The 22172-nt window shown below is 37.2% G+C and overlaps 1 protein-coding gene and 1 long non-coding RNA gene across 13 annotated transcripts in view; one reads left to right on the top strand and one right to left on the bottom strand.

Moving 5' to 3' along the window:
- PDE5A (phosphodiesterase 5A) overlaps nt 1-22172 on the top strand; it is a 50175-nt gene that overhangs the window by 19312 nt on the left and 8691 nt on the right. For 3 of the 4 annotated variants that reach the window (XR_008430379.1, XM_053940029.1, XM_053940032.1), the window contains exons 4-15: nt 644-715; nt 1788-1877; nt 3058-3195; nt 3672-3739; nt 5835-5943; nt 7735-7819; nt 10558-10733; nt 12132-12191; nt 15319-15465; nt 16797-16922; nt 18081-18175; nt 21415-21502. Coding sequence is in view for 3 of the 4 variants with exons in the window: in XM_053940029.1 (XP_053796004.1) it covers nt 644-715; nt 1788-1877; nt 3058-3195; nt 3672-3739; nt 5835-5943; nt 7735-7819; nt 10558-10733; nt 12132-12191; nt 15319-15465; nt 16797-16922; nt 18081-18175; nt 21415-21502 (1254 nt within the window). In the remaining variant the exon portion in view is untranslated. The remainder of the gene's footprint in view (nt 1-643; nt 716-1787; nt 1878-3057; nt 3196-3671; nt 3740-5834; nt 5944-7734; nt 7820-10557; nt 10734-12131; nt 12192-15318; nt 15466-16796; nt 16923-18080; nt 18176-21414; nt 21503-22172) is intronic. The other variant, XM_053940031.1, reaches the window with a different exon arrangement.
- Nucleotides 1-22172, bottom strand: part of LOC128786641 (uncharacterized) — a 45516-nt gene that overhangs the window by 6562 nt on the left and 16782 nt on the right. For 6 of the 9 annotated variants that reach the window (XR_008430386.1, XR_008430384.1, XR_008430381.1 and 3 more), the window contains exons 4-5: nt 3047-3114; nt 59-229 (exon numbers count right to left, since the gene is read on the bottom strand). This is a non-coding gene — a long non-coding RNA (uncharacterized LOC128786641). Of the gene's footprint in view, nt 1-58; nt 230-3039; nt 3115-5794; nt 5916-22172 lie in introns of all 9 variants that reach the window. The other 3 variants (XR_008430385.1, XR_008430390.1, XR_008430388.1) reach the window with 3 other exon arrangements.

A 22172-nucleotide genomic window follows, 5' to 3' on the forward strand; every position in this document is an offset into this window, starting at 1 on the left:
GAGCCCACAGTTGGCAGTGATTCATGTTAAAGAACCTTACTTAAAAGGCCTTACTTACAGCATCACTATTTTGGGAATGCTGGGCTGAGAGATAGTAAATTATCTTCTTTTCTGTTACAAAAATAAAACCACATCTTCCACAGTTTAGCAGTTACAACTTTACCATGAATAGTTATATACGACTCTTTAAACATACTCATCACACAATTTTCCTCTGATAGTGTTTATCCTGAAAAAGCAAGATGAAAAAACCCATCATTAGCATTTTGCATTGGTTTTACATTAATTATACTTCAAACAAAGGAAGTTCTTTGCAGATTTTTCTATCAGTTTTTGTAATCATGCTAAAAAATCTGAAAATATCTAAAAGCTTTGCATTATACTTTGTCAGATTAATACTTTGTCTCAAAAGGAATGGAAACACAGAATTATATTAGGGAAAGGCTAAGGTCTTCAAATCCTGTAATCTAGGAAATATTTCTGCATGAGAGAGAAACATTTATTATCCTAACAATTTGATTTAATAGTGAACCAAACAAATACCTGTAGTGATCATTTATTACCTTATATAAATAGGTCTAGAAATGGAATCCAGTGACAGACCCCTAAAAATTACATTATTTCTCCATTTTGAATACACTAGGTTGTTGGTGTGGCTCAAGCAATCAACAAGAAATCTGGAATTGGTGGCACTTTCACTGAACAAGATGAAAAGGTATAAAAGCTGGATGCTTATGTCTCTTCTGTTTTCATAGGGGAAGGGGGATGGATATATTTTTAATTTTCCTGCTGCTCAGAAATTTTTAAGTTATTAAAAATTAAACATCTGTGAGAAAGTGAACATTCCTGGAAATAGTACAAACATTTCTCTTTATGAGGCCATGAGAAATGTGGATGTGAAATAATTTAACTTCTAGATCACCATGTCATATATCTCTGAAACACAGGCTTACTCTACTGGTATGCATTGTAAAACACTTTAATAAATTTCAATGGATATAATTTTTAATTACTTGTTTCTAACTCTCCTGGCAAGCCCAAGAAACACAATTTGAACAATGACATATGTGGAGTGATTCTATTTTAAATACCATGTCACTTCTCAGTATAGTATTTGCCGGAAAAGAAAAAGCTTCAGATAAATTATGAGTATATGAGAGAATCAGAAGAGTATTCTCCCAGTGCGGTTGCTTTCCAAAAACTTCCAGACTTCATGTTCAAATTGGTGGGGCAAAACCCAGGCTGTGCTCAGGCTGAAGAAGTTGACTTAAAAATCAGCAGTAAAAGAATCAGAATTCATCCCTTCTCTTTGAAAACTTCCCCTTTAAGACAAAATGCACTTTGAGTATTTGTAGGATATCAGAATTAATCTCATCCTGAATGAGTAAAAAACTGTGGTTTTGCAATGTTAGCAAATTTTTATTTTCGCTTCCCAAGAGATTGAAGTCCCTCAGGGAGGCTGGTTATTCTTGTGGTCAGATTTTCTATCTAAAATATGCATTGCTGCACAATTATTTTTTCCTTGAAGCTGCTTTTAAGATGAACCTTACTTGTACTAAGATAATGATCTTCAGATTTTAGCTTAATAAAAGAAGAAGGGATTCTTGAGGAAATAAGAAATTATGAGTAGCTGAAAAAACCCCAGATCCTGAACGTGCCAAAGATAACAAAAATATAAATTAATACTTCAGAGTGAAAACAAAATGTTGCAGTAGCTTATCTTTGAATAGAGTTCAAATGCTGTGGGACATTATCTCTGTGAGATGTTAATGTTCATTTGTCTCTAGGATTTTGCAGCGTATTTGGCATTTTGTGGAATTGTTCTTCACAACGCTCAGTTGTATGAGACGTCTCTGCTTGAGAACAGGCGCAATCAGGTAGGGACAACAGGTTTGTCCCAGGGATACACAAAGTAGGAAGGTCTGCAAGTAATCAGCACCTCCTCTTCCTGTTTCTGATGTGGTAGTTATTCCTTGGCTGCTTTTAATCCCTATGACTGAATGGTGTGTGTCTGATAAAGCTCTCACGAGCTGCACTGGGCACATTCTGGCCTGGGCTGTGAGAAATGGCCTGTCTATATGTCAGAAGATTCATTCTATGTTAATATACTTGGTATCACCTGCCGTTATCCTGTGGTTAATCATATGTATTAAACAACCAGAGGTGTCAGACTCCAGAAATTACAGGCAGAAATATCCCTGTAGAATAGCAGAGGGCATACAGACTGTTCCTTTAGGCTGTTACCACTATAACAGTCACTAAGCATATTTTCAGTAGTGATCCAATGGAAAACTGAATTTCTTTCTGATTGCTATAGCTCTCCTTTGCTGCCAGCTTGGTTTTGATGGGTTATTCATGCCATGGCCTTTATGGGTGAATATGCTTGCCCTGTATCACGCGATATGTTTCAGAGAAAAGACTAGATAGCAGTTCTTTTAAAATTTTCCTGGTAGGTCTGAGTTTCCAACTATCAGTGTTTGTAAATTGGTACAAATTTGGATAGTTTATTAAATGCCTTCATGTTTCTTGTGAGGGGAAAAATAATATGAGCATATATGAGTAGCTAAGTCTTTCAACAGCAGCTTTGAAAAATGGCAGACTGTATCTAAACAATGTTTTCACCAAATAAGTTAATTAGGATCTGTTAGCATTACAACCAAGAACAACTGTGTTCAGAAGTCTTAAAAAATTTAAATATCAGTGGTTTGAGAATACACACATGAGCCATAGGAAAATAGGTTTCCTAAGGGTAAGTAACTCTATTGTCTGGATTTCACAGGTTTCATTTGACCTATTAATGCCTAAATCTATTCTGCTTCTCTGACTGAAAAGATCAGACAGCTTATTGTGCTATTTAATTCTTCCATAAAAAGTGTTAAACTGGCTAATACTGAATGTTACCTTGAAATCTGTGAGAGCGAAAATTTACTTCTGGTCACAGGCATAAAAATTGTCTTCCCTGATTCAGGGGAGAGGAGAAGACTCAAACACATCGGTAACAATAATTATTGCATAAATCACAATTAGTCAAACCCTCACAAATGACCTTTTCTTCAGGTGCTTCTTGACCTTGCCAGCCTGATTTTTGAAGAGCAGCAGTCTTTGGAGATGATCCTGAAAAAGATAGCAGCCACTATAATATCCTTCATGCAGGTGCAGAGGTGTACCATCTTCATAGTGGATGAAGATTGTGCGGTGAGTATGTTTATTCTGTCTGAAGGCAGAAGTGTTTATTCCCTGAGAGTGAGGTTGGCTTCCCTCTAGTCTCATATGTTCTCTTGTCACTTCATTTTTTATCTTTTCTTTTGTGGCATCATTTCATTTTCTATCTTTTCTTTCATGGCATCTGCTCATGAGAAGCTCTGGCCTTTGTTCAATTAAAGAATTTCTGTGCTGACATATAAATTTGGCACAGCTTGTGAATACTGGTGTTCCTTCTCTGGGTCATGACTAGATCAAGACACTTCAATGATACTTAAAAGTTGTATCAAAAGATACCTTTACAGTAGGATCCAGTATGCTTGATGACATATGTGGAATGAAGCTAAATTTTACACTTGTCTTTAGTACAGAATAGGCCTTGATTAAAACAAGGTTTTAATGAGTAATACTGTTCTAAATAATGACAACCTTATACACCTGTGTATTCAAGCATCCTCTTGATATTCCAGGATACGTTTTCTAGTGTGTTTCACATGGAATCTGAGGAATTAGAGGATTCAGCTGAAAATCTGAAGAGGTAAACCAATTAATTCCGACTTTTGTTCATCCTAAGAGAATTCTGAAGAAACTTATGCTTTTAATATTATTTTCATAATAACGGGCTTATTTCTGCTGGATCTCATGTATTACTGCTATTTTTATAGAGCAGCTTTTCCCCTGAAGTGGGCCAACTGCCTTGCCTTAAAAAGGTCCCACTGAGCAGAGCAGGAGTAGGGCTTGATCTATTCACTTTGCCAGTCTAAGAATATATTTGTATTTCAAGGCTAAGCTATGGAAATGCACAGAGGAGCTGCTCTAAAACTGATTTCAAACAAATCTGTGTGGATGGCCATGTTATAAAGGAGACATATGCAAATTAGCAGATAATAACAAAAATAATGCTTTTAATCAATTATTTTAATCATTATCCTCAACTCATAGATAAGGAAGATGACTCAAAGAACATGTCTGACCAAATCAAGACTATAGTCCTAAAGTTCTAAGTCTCACTCATCTTTAGGAAACCACTAAGGAGTTCAAATGGGAGGAAAAAAAATAGATAAAGAGCTGAATTAAAATACCCAGATCAAATAGTTCCCAAAGTTAGCCTGAACCTCTCTATTGAAGTTTGAAAATTACTGTCTCTGTCATCAAAAACAGTTATTTCAAATACTGTCAGAAAGAGACACAGTTGTATATAAAATACTCTACTACAGATATTTTTTGCAGGGAGGAAACAGATTTTGAGCCCCTTTGATGTAATTTTGCAGTAAATATTTATCATATTAAGTCTAATTCCATATATTAGGGAATGATGTCCAAAGTGTGTGACTTGAGCAACTAAAAGCTGTTGAGCTGTGTTATAGTTTTAGACAGTGTTCAAACAGAAAATACAGAGGTACAACAGCCTGGTAAGATCACAGCTGAAAAAGAAAATTCCTCTTGAGTCCTCTTCTACTCTTTAAGAAGGGAGCCTTCCTCCTAATTATCCCTTTTATGGTGACAAGTTAATGGACGTAAAATGTAATTTACTGCTTGCATGGGCTGCCAGGAGCTTATTTCTCATACCTGATAGGGAAGAGGAATCTTGGAGGCTCAGTTGCCTATCAGACTCTTGTTCATGAGACAGTGCAACTTGTCCTAGGACTGCACTGTGAATCAACCATTGCAGTTACAACTTCTGCTATGCTTGAAGGGCACTCTTTCAGGCAAGAGCAGAAATATAATGACATAGATTAGATGGGAAGTATTACTTCACATAATATTTCAGGTTTGTTATGCAGTCAAGGACACTGAATCAAGCCCCAGATCAGACTGTTTTTCAGAATTGTGGGGCATTGCCTTGTATGTGTGAAATAACAAAAGAATAACTCCTCTCCTCCAGCCCTGGAACCATCCTTACACCAGGAGGATAACGAAAGTCAAGACAAATGTTGGAGGGAAACTACAGGAGCTTGATAGGAATAGGTCTATAAGTAGGATATATGTCCCCCTCCAAGGCAGGCAAAGGGTCTAAGAATTAAAATACCTTAAATAAATTGTGGCTAAAAAAGTGGAAATTGTTGTTTCTGTAAAGATAATTTATATTCTGATTTGGAATAGGCAGTTCTATTTCAGTAACAGAACCTCCATATGACTGATTGTCTCTTAACCTTTAGAACAAATTTGAAATGAACTTAGCAGCACAAAATTCACAAGTAATACCTGCTGCACTCTCTTGAATTAATATGTGAATTTCATCCAATATTGGTTTTTCAGGAGTACCAGATTTTTGAATGCAGTTTGTTTTCAAATAGTTCTGTTTATTTTTATATAAACCCAGCTGTTCATTCTTTATCCTTCATCGATGTAAACTATAGGCAATTGTTTATTTCTTCAGTTTCATGTTCAGTGTTTGTTGAACATTAAAGAAATGGTGGAAAGCACGCACCAATCCTGCAGTTTTGTGATGACAGCTGGATTAGGATACAGTATTTGAACTCAACTCCATTATATATCTATTGGTTGTATCTATATATCCTTCTCTCATATGGGAAAGACATTCCTATTACCTGCCTGGCAGGTAATAATAATGAATAGTGAAATTACTCACTTTTATACAAAGCACATCATAATAATGTTGCATCCTTCAGGGACCATGACACAAACAAAATCAATTACATGTATGCTCAGTATGTCAAGAACACGATGGAGCCACTCAACATCCCAGATGTCTGCAAAGACAGAAGATTTCCATGGACAGTAAGTAAAATAAGCTTACATTTGAAATTCAGAAATGGAAAATATCTTTCTGTTTACTATGAAACCTTTTTTGCTTTCCTCTTATTATTTCTGTCAAGGTGACTCCAGTTAAAATGGTGTAAACACACAGCGAGTATTGGGAGGCTCTCGGAAGTCCCTTCCCTTTTATCCTTTCCTTTCCCTTCTCGTTCTGACAAAGATTAATGTTATTGATGCAAGTTCTTTGCTGCAGTGGAGATGGATCAACTTCACTTTCCTTTGGGAGCTTTTGCCTAACACTTCCTCAAGTGTGAGCTGGTGATGCAGTGGATGACTGAGCACGGGGATACTGGAGGGTGAGGAGGGAAGGTCACTTGGCAAGGTTCAAGTTCCAGTCAGGTTTCCTTCATGGTCATCATCACCAAAAAGCAAACTTTTAATTATGTTTTTTCTCATTTTCAATGCAGAAAGTAGAAAGATGTCTGCTCTTACGATTATGTTTAAGCCTGTTAGAAAGCGAGTAATGAGAGGGAGAGGAGCTACTATGGTCCAGCAGATGGCTTTTTACCAAAATTTGTTCTGAGATACGCAACAAAATGATCAGAAAAGACAGTGCTCAGTGTGATTGTTCCAATAAGTGGAAAGAAGGGGCAAGCTCATGGTGGGGAGATGAGTTGTTTCTCTTTCTTTTCCTGTGCAAGGTTTCTTGGATGTTCTGGAGTGGGTTTCTGTGATGGACTGAGCAACACAGGAACTGAGTTCTCAGACTAACCCTGTCTTAACAGCAGGACTGGAAGTACAGACAGAATCCAATGGATATACTTTATAAATTAATAAAAAAGAGGTGATGATTTTGAAGACATTTAAAAATAAAATTAATACTGTGAGAATCATCCAAATAATTGTTTGTTGGAAACAGGCTGTTCAGTAGAATTAGAGTTACTTTGATTCTTTTTTTTTTTTCCTGGAATTCACTTTATGTATGTAAAAGAAACCCATAAAAAGAAAGCAATAGTGCTTTTAGAAGGAATCTGGAAATGTTTTTCAGCAACACAGACACTGCACTTGCACTACAGCAGGAGCAGGGCAGGGCAGGGCAGTAGGATAAATGTTTTGAAAGCTGATGCACCCTGACATGAGGGAAATCCCAGGTGTTGCCAGTGCCCTAGAAACCTCGGCTTACCTCTTTTTTTGGAGGACATTCAACAGTGCACTCACCTCATGAAAATCCTGCCAAGATTTATAGTCCTTGCACAGCAGCAGAGAACGAAGCAACAATACAGAAAAAAAAGATAACCTTTTGATCAGAAATATTAGCGTGAGCCCATTTCTGTTGGTGCCACACACAATTAGAGGTCAGACCAAATGTACTTCTCAACGACTACCGCATGATTCCTGGGGCAGTCAGAGCAGAGCTGTGGCCTTTTCTCCCCAGGTGTTTGAAAAATTATCCCTTTGTTCTATCCTTCCACTACCCAAAAAAACTAATCTCCTTCTGTTGGAGCACAGGAGATGCCCAAAGTCCTGGGAAGAGTGCAGTATGCTGACCCAGCAGTAGTAGTTTTCCTGCCTGCTCTTTGTGGGCAAAATCATTGATCCCCTGGTTGCTTTTTAAGGAAGATGTAAGCCAAGAATAGTTGTAGAGCCCAGCTTTTTCACTTCAGCCACCTAAAAAAACAGCTTTTAAAATTGTAACTGTATTTTTCTGTTTTCACTTTTTCACTTCAGTCACCTAAAAAACAGCTTTTTCACTTCAGCCACCTAAAAAACAGCTTTTAAAATTGTAACTGTATTTTTCTGTTTGTTTAACAGAATGACAATGCAGAAAATGTAAGTCGGAATATAAAGAGTTTGCTGTGTACACCAGTAAAAAATGGGAAAAAGAATAAAGTGATAGGTAGGTATCTTAACAAAAATAATGTTGTACATTTCATAGATAAATAAATTTATCCACAGTAAAATCACAGCAACATGTAATCTCAAGCCAGGAGAGAAGATCCTTAATTATCATGTTCTCAACTAATAAATCTACTGCAACCTTGAATATAAATTACTCGCCTAATAAGCTGCCAAAGAATAGAGAATGAGTATCAGCCTTTGTTCCTGGCACCAGTAAGCCCCACAAGCAAACAAAATAAAATATACTGATTCTTAGATAGGAGAATGGATCCAATTTTATCAGCTTTAAAAAATATTGCAAGTAAATATTAAGAGTTCCAAGAATGCCTTTTTGATTATTTTAAAATAATTTTCTTTGAGAATGTTGACAAAAGTGCATGGCCCGATTTATAGAGTAAATATGATGCCCCTTTTTTGTGAAAACAGATTTAGTTTTTTAACATCTGAGGCAGAAAGAGAAACCTCATCTTTATCTCATGGAGTTAGCTGAAATTTCTTTTGCTGTTAGCTTTTTTCATGAGTTCTTTTATTACTTTATTTAAATATTATAACAAACCCTAGAAGACCAAGATGAAGACTGAACTGTGGAGCTTTAATTAGGGATATTTTACCATGCTGTGAGCTATTGATAAAACAGTTGCATCTGCTTTTTTTTTCCTACTGAGATTTTCTATTGAAGTTCAAACTGAAAGTTTCAGTCAGGCCACTCATTTAGGTGGGCTTTTCAAATCTGAGTCATTCTCACAGGGAAATGTTCTTTGAAGTATTTTATGGTTTCACAGCTGCCTCATGTTCAGTTATTTAATAGGGCGGGGTCAAGAAGTTGTCTTTGGTATAGTACCCAGAAGTTCCTTTACAATACTTCATAGCAAGTATGACTATTATTCTAAGTCTGATTTCTTTTTAAAATTATTTTTAAGATTAAGATACCCCAAACCAGAATTCGGGAAGTGGGATGGGGGTGTGAAAAACTGTCCACATCAAACCCGAGCAAATCTTACTAGGGAGAAAGATGTAAAGAACTTTATTCTCCTGACTTGTGTATTTCTCAGATATGTGGTAAGAGCTATAGAGAATCTTACTGGGATTTTATAACTGTCCCAATTAAAAACTTTGGAGTTCCTTCATTTGTAATCAATGGACCTCTCAGTGCTTTGGGGAAGCTTTTGAAAGAGGTAAGAGAGTCTTAAGTAACACAATATATTTACTGCAGTTGTCCATTTTTTTAGAGACATTTATGTGCAAATACTGTGTCTTTTAAGAATTCATTTACTTTTGTTGCATATTAACTTTTGAGTCTTAATCTTGTGTTCATTACATCACAGTTGCTATGGAAATAATTATAAGGTCATAAGCTGTACTAAACAGAAATCTGAAGGTCAGTTTCATGGGATTTTCCTGAAGTCAGCTTCTTTTTTCCCAGGGAAAGTTAATCTTGTTCCTTATTTGAATGAATAATTCAAATAAGGTGGTTCAGTGATCCGTATCATTCCATCTCATTCCATAAAGGTTCAGAATTCTGTTTGCCATATTGAAATACCTCAACCCCTGCCATTACACTTAATGGCTACAGCTATATTGGTCTCGGTCTCTATAGAGGAGACTCTGATACAAAGTTCCCCAAACAGAATACAATTTGGAAACAGGACAGTGTTGCATTGTCACCAGATATCAAAACTTGTGAGGCCAACATTCTTCTGAAACCACAGTTTGTGTGTGCTGCATTTTTTTCCCTAGTTTTATTATCGGCTGTAATAGGGAAGATGCACATGTGGTAACTTTATTCAGAATTTTTAATTTGCAGCTGGGCTATCTTGGCACTTGGCCAGGAAATTGCAGCTTTTATGCTCATGGGAGTGAGAAAACATTTGGACTCTGTTAAGACAGTACTCATCACCAAAGACAACATACTCCTGTAATTCAGCTGCTTTAATTAATATTCTGATCTTAGGAGGTAAAACTAAGGGGAGGTGTATTTCTCAATTTCCCCCAGCTCACGGTTGTGTCAGAGATTTAAACTACAGCAAGGTGTGGTAGAAGTTACCTGTCAGACTTCTTCAATGACACGTGTGCAGAAAGGCCCAGAAATTCTTAACAGAAAATTAACAAATGTAAATATCACCATGTTTGAACCTAACAAGCTGAATTCAGTCAGGTGCTTCTCAAGGAGTTCAGTAGTGTTTGCAAGAGGCTGTAATTCAACCACATCCTCAAAAAATGGCCGAGTGTACTTCAGTTTTGAACCTCAACATGGGTATTCCCTGTTTAGCTCATTTACTTGAAAAAAATCTGAGTACTGACTCAAATGAGGAAGTGAAAAGTTTGTGTACCACTGTTCTGACTTTGATAAATGTTCTTTTGGCATGGTTGCAAAAATTTAATTAGCCTCCAAAGGACAAATTGTCTTTAGGGATTAAATCAATCTAGAATAGTATTAATAATAAAAATTAAGATGAAAACAACCCTAGAATTTCACGGGACAATCAAGTCTCTAAAGCCCTACATTTTTGGTTTACAAATCCTAATAAATACTTTTGAATTCATTATGTACATATAATATTTTAATGTTTAATTTATAATACATTGAAACCACCCTTGGGGGGGAAAAAAAGGCATTCCTATGTGTCACTTATGTATGTTGGTGGTTTATATTGTAGGCTTATCTGTCCTAAACCTAATTCCTGATGGTGATACATTCTCTGTATTACTTCCTTTTGTTTCTGTGTCCTGACATAGGGGTTTGCCAGCTTGTGAATAAGATGGAAGAAAACTCGGGAAAAATCAAGGCTTTCAACAGAAATGATGAGGAGTTCCTGGAAGCATTTGTCATCTTTTGTGGACTGGGGATCCAGAACACACAGATGTATGAGGCTGTAGAAAGAGCCATGGCCAAACAGATGGTGACACTAGAGGTGAGACCAAATCTAGGTGGTCCTTAATGAGCCCCAAACAGGTCCTAATGTTCCCCAGACCCTCTTTGTTCTGCATGTAAGTGCAGTTACCCACAGGGACACTCAGCAGAGATTGTTATCCCTCAGGAGAGCAGCATTTGGACTGTTGAGCTGCTCAGGAATTTTCTGCTTGTTTCTGACTCTGACAGCAGACTCTTTAATTTGGTATTGTGTCCTAACTTCACCCCTGAGATTTAGTGGGGAGCTGGAGGCATCTCTTCCTCTCCATGAGGCTGCACACTGGCAGCACAGTGGGTGCGTTCTGTTGTGTAGGAATCGGGAAATGGTTTGGCAGATTAAGGGACTTCCTCTTCTTTTCTGAGGGGTTTTGTAATGATTTTGGCTCAGTCCTTCAGACAAACCAGTGTGAGGAGTTAACAGCAGCATTACTGTAGGTTCTCAGCAATTTTCTCAGATTCCATCAAACCATATCAAGATGAACATCATCTGGTCACAGCCTTTAAATTGGTTCCTGTTAAGCTTCACAGCTGAAGAGGGCTTTAATCTGAGAAACTGAATTACTCAAGGGTGATAACTTGAAGCTGAAAGTGAAAAATGTGTAGACTTTGGATCTCCTAACATCCATTATGTAAACAGAGTGTTTGCAGAACTCCTAAAATGGAATTATGTGCCTTATGGCCTCTAAAAGAAACATTACAGTTCTCAAATAAACCTGTATTAGGTCATGTTAAATAAAAAGGTGGTAAAACCATTGTCCAAATAATTTGCTTATAAGGTAAATTAGCAATTCCGTCTCCCACTATAGCACTTAATAGATAATATAGGAAGTTCCAGCCAGATTATAGGTTAGTGTATAAAATGGGTTCTTTACAAAAGAATAGAACTCTGTAAAATTTTCATGTTGTATGTTCTCAATGGTTAAAATCTGAGCGTATATTTTTAATTTTAAATGAATGTATTGTCTCTCAGACTTTTGTGCCAAGTTTCAGTTAGGGTAAAACTTTCTTTTTATGTCTGAATAAACTCTTGAAAGAATTACTATGTCTATAATGTCAGGCTCATAATAAGAGATGCTTTGTGTATTATTTGTCTTTGAAAGTGGGCCATGAAAACTTTCCAAAGAGAAAATCAGAGTTCTTTGCTCTTTCATGGAAGCTATTTATGTTTTCTTGGCCTAATTATCTCGAGAAGATTCTGTGCTGTGGGAGATTTGTAAAAGATGCAGATATCTCCCCATATGCATTCAGAGAGCTTCCCTAAAACTGGCTCAGGCTCTGCATGGACAGAAGATTTCATCAGCAAATGCAGTGGAATGCTGAAAAATCTGCTCTAGGAAAAGTACCTTGTTATCACATGGCTTTTTTGTTTGTACTAAGGGCTGTTTTTTTCTTCCCATAGGTTCTTTCATACCATGCTTCTGCTGCTGAGGAGGAAACGAGGGAGCTGCAGGTAACAGTGGTAATTGAATTTTTTACTATTACTTTAGAAATATTGCTTTAGTAAAACAACCAAGAGCAGTCCTGTACACAGATGTCATCCCTAAAGGGGCAGAAGCATATGTTCCAGAAATAAAAATGACAGTGAAGCTCATACTGATGGGTTCCTGAGCTGAATCACATAAAAGGGAAATATTACAATGTCTACAATGAGAGATAAAAGCTGGCCAGAGCACTGTGAGACCCAGACCTGTGCTGACTGATTTTTCTCTGGAGTTTGACACAGTCACTGGTGTAATGTCAGTATCAAACTCATAATGATTAAGTATTCCAGAAGCAAAATGTTGAGAACTCTCCATTCTGCAGCTAAGTCTGAATGCTGTATATCTTACAGCTTTGGTACCTTTCAAACATCCCAAGTATGGGTGCAGCTTTATGGCCTTACATATAAATTCTGTATTGAATTTTTAATGCAATGATTTAATTTTTTTAATAGTTGCTTTTCTGTGCAGTGTCCTGTTCTGCTCATGTTTAATTCTGTGTTTAGAAGCCTGCCTAAGGAATAACTACAGCTAGGATTTCAAGTGCATTTCAAAGCACATGTGCTTAGTTTCTCCAAGCCTTGAGCAGCTATTCCAGGGAAATAGCATCACCCCTGCTGCATAAAAACAAACAGGAGGGATGGAGAGGAAGGAAGGCACAGGGACTATGAGCTGGGTAGCATGGGACTGGTCTGGCCAAGTGACGCAACAAGGTGTGAGACTAAGGATATTTCTAGAATGGTGTCACATGGATTTCTGAACCTCAGTCCTACCACACTACTACTCATCAAGAAAGAACCATACCAAGACCAGATTGCAACTTCTCCTAAGGTTTCTCTTCAGGGCTTGTGATTCCACTGTTACTGCTCAATGAAACAGAACCACAGCAAACGTAGAACTGGGCCAGTGTCTATTGGCATGGCTTAACTGTCCACTGCTTCCTAGCACAGTCCTGACCTGTGTCAGCCACCACTCTCTAAAGTGATACCAGAGCACAAGCACAGGCGTTTTATTTGCACTCATAGAAGTTTTATTTTAGTTTTTATTTTTTGCACTTGTATTGTCATATAAAGATGGCCAAAATAATTTGATTTTTTTTCTGGATATACCTTTTGCTTCTAAATAATCTGAAAATAGATATTTATCAGGCAGTTGGACTAGAAGATGGTTGTAGGGCTCTTCCAACTAGCAATATTCTATTCTATTAATTGTCTGTCTTATGGAATATGGAATTGTCTGCATTATGGAATAGGCTGCAGTCAGTTTTTTTACTTCAATCATAATTTCCAAAAACTACAGAACTGTCCTACTGCATCAGTCACCTCCTTTGAGCCTGGGTACTGTCTACAGCCTGTGTGTTATCACCCAAAGTAGATGAAACAAAGCAAAACTCTTTATAACCACTATATAACACAGTGGTTCCACATCTTCCATAGCCTTCTTTTTGCTGCCAATGTATTTACAGAAACAATAGCTCAATAAATTGAAATTAAAATAGCTGATGAACTTTTGTGCTGTAAAACAGGAGGCAGAAGGCTCTAGTGGCTTCATTAAGTGAAAAAGAAAATAGCTAATCTGGTTAAACAACACTATAAACTGTTATAGAGTGCAGCGTTTTTATATTTCAACGGAAATGAAACTTATGGTTGTGGCTGTAAAAGACAGGAGGTCAAGGGAGGGAAAGATAAATTATGAATGAAGTGCTCTTTTGAGCTCCTTCTGTGTTCTTGCAGCCCCTTTCCTTGTGAAATCCCAGCCTGCAGTTGCAGTTATTCAAAATTATGTCAGTAGCTTTGCTGAACAGTTGCATTATTTACCACTGAACATGCAGGCTTTTCACGTGCTCACAGCTGAAATCCCACATGAATTCAATCAGGGACACAAAATTAGTGCCACAAGAAATGTGTAAGAGAGTGCATTTTTTCCCTGTGTTAATATTCTTTTTCATAATCTTCTGTGACTTCCTGATTCTGACACACAAGAGAGAGGACAGTGAACTGATATGCAACAGAAGCTGCCAGCCATAATTCTATGGATTTGCATGTTACATGCACTAATATTGTAGACAATGACAAATGCTTCCTTTTCAGTTCCTCAACCTTCTGGGACACAGCTGCCCACACTGGAGAAATGTTTTTCCCTAGAATTACGAAGAGGAAGATAAACACAAAAGTTTATTTCCTTCACCATTTCAGATTTACCTCATTTTCTTTGGACCACACTCATAGAGGTGAAACAGCTCTAAAGTAATAGCACTGAGAACCCCACCTTTTTTCTACTGCAGAAAATGATACTAAATTTTGTTATATACTATAAAATTTAACATTTATTTTGTTAGTATAAGAGTTAATGTAAGACTTAGCATAACTTCAACAGTGGTATTTTGAAGGGAACTGATATAAATACTCTGTATTATATAACTAGAAAAGGGATGGAATATATGAAGATTTTACTGACAATTAAAAACTCTGATTATAAACATACAGGATAGTGGGTGTATTGTGTACCTTGTAATTTCAAATTTCACATTGTAGGTTTATGCTTGTATGCAAACTGCATCAAAACCACTGACCACAGGTTTTAAAGATTACTGACCACAAACAAACTAATTTTTCAGGTTTCTAGCCCTGAGAAAGCTCTGCCTGTGGACATGTTCTGACTCCCATTGTGCTGAATGTGAATTCTGTTAGCAAATCTGTTTTACTGACATCTCTTTCCTCACCATTTTTAGAAAAATGCCAACAGTTACAAATTTTGCTGTCTGCATATCCATAAAAACAAACATGTAACTCCACTGCCTTATTTTCTCCTTCTCCCAGTTTCATCAATACTTGTGGTTACAATTTGCCTCTGGTGATTTAGATAACCAGACTGACCAGGTAATTCTATCCTTGTTCTCTTGATCTGTGGAAAAGTGCTTGTTAAATCTAAGGTAATAAGGTAATGTTAAACAAGAGAGGCATGGGGAAGTAAATGAGAAGCAATCATCAGTTTTCAGTATCACATGAAGGTAAAATTGAGTGTCTCTTTTCAGTCTGTTGAAAAAGCAGATATTTGTTCTGCTTTCTCTGCCCTACTGCTAAACTGTGTTCTCTCATTCTTCTCCAGGCTGCTGTAGTGCCATCTGCACAAACTCTCAACCTGACTGACTTCTACTTCAGTGACTTTGAGCTGTCAGACTTTGAAACAACACTGTGCACAATTCGAATGTTCACAGACCTCAACCTGGTGCAGAATTTCCAAATGAAACACGAGGTATGGTTGCTGCCAAATACTGCCCCACAAAAAGAAACAGCTTAATTATTAGGAATTCAGAATAGTGAGAGGATATCACTGTAAATAGAATTGGACATCTGTATTAAGGAGTAAAACTAGGAAGGTATATGAAGAATTGGGATCTGTCCTCAGTTTGGTTCTACTGAAGGATTAATCATTTTACAGTATATAATTAATGGACTGGAAAACAGAATACTGAGAAGGGAGAGGCTAGCAACTTCTCAGAAAGTGAAAAACTCTTACAAAGAGGACAATAACATTGTTTACTATGTCCATATGAGGTAGTAATTATCTTAGTCTTTCCCTACAACATAATAGATTAGAGATTAGGAGGAACTTTGTGGTTATGGAGACAGTAAAGACTGAAGCAGATGATAACTTAGATGGGCTGTGGAAATATCCCTGAAGGTTTTTACCAATACATCTGTCAGAGGTGATCAAAACAGGTAAATAGAAAATCTCTTCAGCCTCTTCCACTCAGTGCACACAACACCTATTTGTAGAAACCTTCATTTTTAAATACTCTGTTTTTGCTTTATAACCTTTTCAACAAAACCATCAAAATTTATATCAAAATGCAAGATTAATTTGTTTGGCTTCATAGGCAAACACATTAGTTAAAGAAATCATGTATTTATTTTCTAGATCAGCATTTTATAGACCAATTTAGATTAGTAGTGTTCAAGGGCCACAAGTGCTGTATTACCTAATCTGATCTCTTGAATCTCCTAGTAGTTAGCTTATATAAAATTTTATAACCCACAATTTCTAATACTGTTGAGTAAAACATCCAGGACATGCTTTCCTCCTGCATAGAAAAGAAACTACCCTGCAGATGTAGTAATCCTTCTATCATACTTATTTGCTTTCCAAAGTCCAGTTCTGCTTGGGTTTTGACAAGCTGATAGGAGGGAAAAGCTGCTTCTTCATGTCTTAAGAAGATTCAATAACTAAATAAATTTTCTCTATCAAATAAACATAAGCATATGGAATGTCATAATAAACAAGGATTATTTTCTCCCAGATATCTCAACATACCTCAGTTTCTGAATTAACAGCAGTCCTTCTGACATTAACATTTAGCCCTTAGCAATAAAACCCCAAACCCACAAGTATTACACACTCAATTAGGAGCTGTACTAGTGAGTGTAAGCCTGTTCTTATTTATGTTCACAGTTACAAGTGTGTTATATTTGACCTTGAAATTAATTTTTTTTTAATAAGAGATTTTCCAAGTGGGATTAAGAAAGTTTGAATGTATTAGAAATCTGTTCTTATGAAAACACATGTATGTAATGCTGTTCTTAAAGGTTCTCTGCAGATGGATTTTAAGTGTGAAGAAAAACTATCGGAAAAACGTTGCTTATCACAATTGGAGACATGCTTTTAACACAGCACAGTGCATGTTTGCTGCTCTGAAATCTGGGAAAATTCAGGTACGTTTCCAGTTCCTCTATTAGGACAAATTCTCTAATGATGCACAGCTCTGATTGTCATGTTAGTAAGATGTTCATTATTCCATGGTACTGCCAGTGGACTTCTGGATATGAGGGTTTGGTTTGTGAAACTGCTGCCATGGTTTTTGATCCGTGGTTGAGTTAAATCCTCTGGAAGTAATTATCGGGATGTTCCCAACAGGAGTATCTCAAATAAGGCATGTACGTGGTTATGTCCTTTTTTAAAGTTAATGCTTATGCTACAAACAAGTCAAAAGAGAGAGAAAAAAAATGCTGACCCATTTTCAGGATGTTTCCTTAAAATTTTCAACAGGAATTTTTAAAGTTCAAATGTAGAGCTGAGTACAGCTTTAGATATACAACAGAACATAGAAATAAATATTTAAATGTTCTTTCCAAAGCTTTTGAACAAATTTTCAACCTTTCACTTAAAAAAGACACCTGATAATTTAAAAAACAACCTAATAATTCTGATTAGGGCTAGATGATCCTCTAAATAAATAAAACACTGATTCTAAATGCTTCCAAAACAGGTTTTTAGATTTTGATTTTATATTGTTGTAGGAAACAGAATGTTTCTGTTCATTCTGAGTAAACGCGTCTTTTAAACATTTGTAGGCCAAAACCCAATACTGATGAGGAAGAGGCATTTCTTTCCTCTACAAACTTTATCTCACTAATGAAAATGACAAAAGGTGCTGAAAAGAGACCAAGGCAAGGACATCCATCTTCCATCCCTGTTGGAATGGACATGGTAGTTTTGCTCTGTGTGCGGTCAAGCAATCTCTGATGATCCTGATAGTTTGCCTGCTATTTTTGGAATCCTGACAGTCTCCACTGCAATTTCCATAAATTGTTTATTCTTAACTACACTGGATTCACTCCCTGCTGATTCTCATGTCCTAGATTCTGGAGTCTGAACAGCATTGAACATAACTCATTTTTTTTCCTAGTTTGAGGGGAAAAGCAAGCATTGGGAGATGCATCTTCCTAGCAGAAACACAAAATTAATAATTTCCAAACTGAGTTGTCTTTTGACTGTACTAAGAACACGTCTCATTATTTAGAAAGCAGGCGTAAAACACGTTATACTAAATAAATCCATGACTCACTTCTGGCATTACTCTTTGCATACAGAGCAAACTGACTGACTTAGAAACACTGGCTTTGCTGATAGCAACTCTGAGCCATGATCTGGATCACAGAGGAGTGAACAACTCCTACATACAAAGGTAAGTGGGTTTGAGAGAAGTTGAATAAAAACAAGTGAGTGACCAAACACAAGCACAGAGCTAAATTAGGTACAACCTGACTGCTTTGTTGATGTGGGGCTGTGCAAAGGAGCAGGTTTTCACAAAGCAGAAAGTGTAAGAACGAGCAGAACCATTCACAAGTCCAATGATGCAGATGCACAGCCTCAGTTGCTGACTAACTATGATGGCAGATTAAGTGAACCCTTTGCTGTGCAGGGACAAGATTTTCCTGCTCCCAAAGTCCCCTCCCCGATTTCCCATCAAGTGACAGCAAAAGGCTGCAGTGTCCAAGGGACAGCATGTAGGAAATGGGCAGCTTTTCAGATCACTCCCTGCCCAACCCAGCTGTTCACTTCTTGTCCAGGCCAACACAACACTGAGGTCTGCACCCCTCTGGTTCGGAGGTGTCTCCCCACGTTTTGAACTCAGATTGTTTTGCTCTTGGTTAGCCATGTTTTTCCATAATTCTAAGTTGTTTAGAGTAAGTTATATAGTTAAAATCACATCAAAAATGTATGGTTGTTTTGCACTGATTGTGAGTTATCTGTACTCTTTAAATTTGATCCAATCTGGAATTACAGAAAGGCCTTTACAACACAAAAAGGAAAAATATATTTAAAACACTGAAAAATATTTTTACTAAACAAAATATTTTGGTTTGAAAGTATCAAAATGAAACATCAGAATAAGTCTAAAATTTTCCCCATATTTTAATTTTTAACTAAAGATACCAGGTTTTTTAGAATTTATTAGTAGTTTGAAATCTGCCCAATCCAGTGAATTTGATATCATTTCAAATAACAACATACAAGTCTTCAGCTGATTTAAAGTGTAGCTTAATGTGACTCCTGTGATATGACAGTGTGTCCTGGTCTTACTAGAAATGGGCAAAAGATACTCAGAAATGTGCATCTTCTAGCAGAGCTGGAGAATGGTTTTGAAGTGACCTGTGAAGAAGTGATCTGCTGTTCTTGCTATGTGTAAAGTTAGATAGTAGGGGAGGAAAAGCTTGTTTAAGGTACAGAATACTGAAAGGCAGAAAAAAAGTAAGCTGGAGCAGAACACCTACATTTCAGATTTATGTGTTTGGAGTAACACTGACTGATGTGTAAAGAAAAAACCAAACTCCACAACATTAGAAAAGTGATCTTTTCCTAGCTTGGTAATAGAGGATTCCAGCAGTAACTGTAGCCTCACAGTGATTTGAACTAGTTAGCTATTTTTTGCTTTATTTATTTAAAAATAAATTTCCTGGAAGACATCTGGAGATGCGTCATCTCCTCTCAAAAATGTCCTGGGAAAGTGTCATAGACAGCAAAATCTAACATTTACACATGCTGTAAAGCTGAGATGGCTATAGCCTAATAATTCCTTTCTCAATAGAAAGTTCCATGAATTTCTTTTTTTAAACCTAAATATAAAAGTTATTTCTAGGAACAGATACCTTTTGTTTTTTTCCTTTAAAGCAGGGAGGGTGGATATTCAGTGTATGATTCTTTTCTTAAGCAGCAGGGTTTCAAGAATTGAAATGGTCCTGGCAGTAGAAGTTACAGATAGGGAACTGCTTGAAGGCCTTTTGGTAGTTATGGACGGGGGGTTATTTTCTTCTTGCTCCATTCTCACATGCAAAGTAGGAAACACAGAAAGCTGTATAACAAAACCCCTATGTTCAGAAAGCCACAGTGCCCTTTGGCCTGGAGTGGGGGTTTGACAGAAGTGCCATGACAGAAGTTGGACCTGAATTTATTTCCAGCCCCAGCCGAGGTCTGTGCGTACTAAGTAAGCTCTAGTTTGGAGCAATACTTGGGAAGATAACCGAAGAGATTTCTCACATATTTCTGTCTCCAGTCAGGATGAACTCTGGGACACACAATATGCATCCTACTTCATTCAGTGGGAATTTCAACCAGCATGTGTTGGCACCATCCTGTGGTTCGTTTCCTTACAGAAACACACGAGTACATTTGCTCCATGCCCCTTTTGTGGTCGTCTCAGAGGTGGTGCTGGGCAGCCAGCCCATATTCCTCAGGGGCTTGCATCCTTTAATCTTCCTTTCTGGGTTTTTGTTTGTCTTTCCATCTTTCTCTCCACATTTTTGTGCTTCTTAAATCCCCAGAGTCTCCTCTTTTTGTCTTTTATTTGAGCCTCTGTGCATTCACTCACACAGGGACCCAATCCTGTAGCCATTACCTTTTGTGAATGGTCTTTAACCATATAGAAAATCTCATGGAATTCTATGCTAAGAGCTACTGACATGACTAAACATTTATAGGTCAGATTATAATTAGAGTAACAGATCCAGGATCTTCAGCAAAATAGACTTCCAAAAAAAATCCAGATTTAGTTGAAGAGATTACATGAGCAATGTGGGACCAGGGCTTGAAAATTAAGACAGAGCAGCAAAAACCAAGAACTGTATTATGCAACAAGGAACAGGGAGAAATTGGAAATCCTCAAGAGAGGAGGAGTTTCTCTACTTCAACTAAAGCTACTCAAACAGCAAATTCTATTTTCTAAAGTAAGATACTTTTAAGTTTTGCACTAAGGTATTTTTAAATTCTATGCCTACACAATTGGTTTCCTGCTATTTTTCACTACCTGTAGTACAATCAACATCACTGCTGGCCTCTAAGCAATTTCCCTTTTGGATTTTACCCTGAGCAAAGGGTAGGTAACAATGTTGCAGTAGTTTGGTCATGACAAGAGTGGTGATGAAATACCAGTACAGTTACTAACACAAGCAAATTACTTGATTAGCATTTTGGGCCCAGCACCATATGGCACTGAGGTCAGCAGGAATTTTTCCATTGGTATCAGTGGGTTTCCTATTAGGTTTGCATTTACTACTTACAAGCTCAGCAGCTGAGCTGACTAAATATGCCAGGCAGGTTAACATCTGGTTTAAGAACATTAAAGAACATGTTGCAGAAACCAAAACTGTCTCCTAAACTGTGCTTGTGAATTAACTCCTCGGGTTACCTTTGCTTTCTATAAAGGAACTTTCACTCCTTATGAAACCTTGTATTACATGGTCACTCCTTGCGTGCAGCTGGTCTCTACAGGTAGAGCAGGCAGAACACCAGACTGCAAGTGCTGTGACAAAGGAACAACATTATCTTTTTATCCATATTCCTACAAAGAGGGTGTTAAAAGAGAAGCTATTTCTGGATCGCTAATATGTTTGTCTAATTTGAGTTCTCCATCTTTTTCCTCCTCAGAAGTGAACATCCACTGGCTCAGCTGTATTGCCACTCAATCATGGAGCATCATCATTTTGATCAATGCCTTATGATCCTGAATAGTCCAGTGAGTGCTACATTCCTATGTATGCTGAAGGAAACTATTTTACTTTATATTTTTAGCTTATGGATAGAATCCTACCCTTATATGTTAAGTGCTTGTTATTCCTTTTTGGGTAAAGAAAGCAAATGCAGCCAACATGGAAATCACAGTTTTGTTGCTGAATGCCACCAAAGCCTTCCAAGTGCTGCCTGATAACAGCAGCCTTGCTAACATCCTTCTGAGTACCTGCTTCCTTGGACTAAAGGAAACAAAAGGTTTTGTGCCATTTTCATGACCTCTTACGAACCACCAAACAAACCCCAGTCCTTCCCCTCACTTCAAAAAACATTCCAGCCTACACATACACAAAGCAGCACCGATGAGACCAAACCAAACACTGCTTGTGTTGACATTTCAAAGTGAAGCCAAACCTAAGTTTAGTAAATATGCAAATAAAACTACATTCTTCTGGTTTGATGCTATTAACTAATTCTCAAGACCAGTTATTTAGCATTCACAATCCTTTCAAAGAACTGCTCCTTTTGTGCTACAGGTTGTGGTACTTCTGGCATCCTTTGTATTGTAGTGATCCTTTCCTATTCGGGAAGGCAAATATGGAAAAACAATTGAGGCGAGATCCATTTCACCAGCTCTGTAATGTTTTGGTTTAATAGGGGGCTCCTGAGCTCATATT

Source organism: Vidua chalybeata, chromosome 4 (assembly GCF_026979565.1).
Source record: "Vidua chalybeata isolate OUT-0048 chromosome 4, bVidCha1 merged haplotype, whole genome shotgun sequence".
Lineage (NCBI taxonomy): Eukaryota > Metazoa > Chordata > Aves > Passeriformes > Viduidae > Vidua > Vidua chalybeata.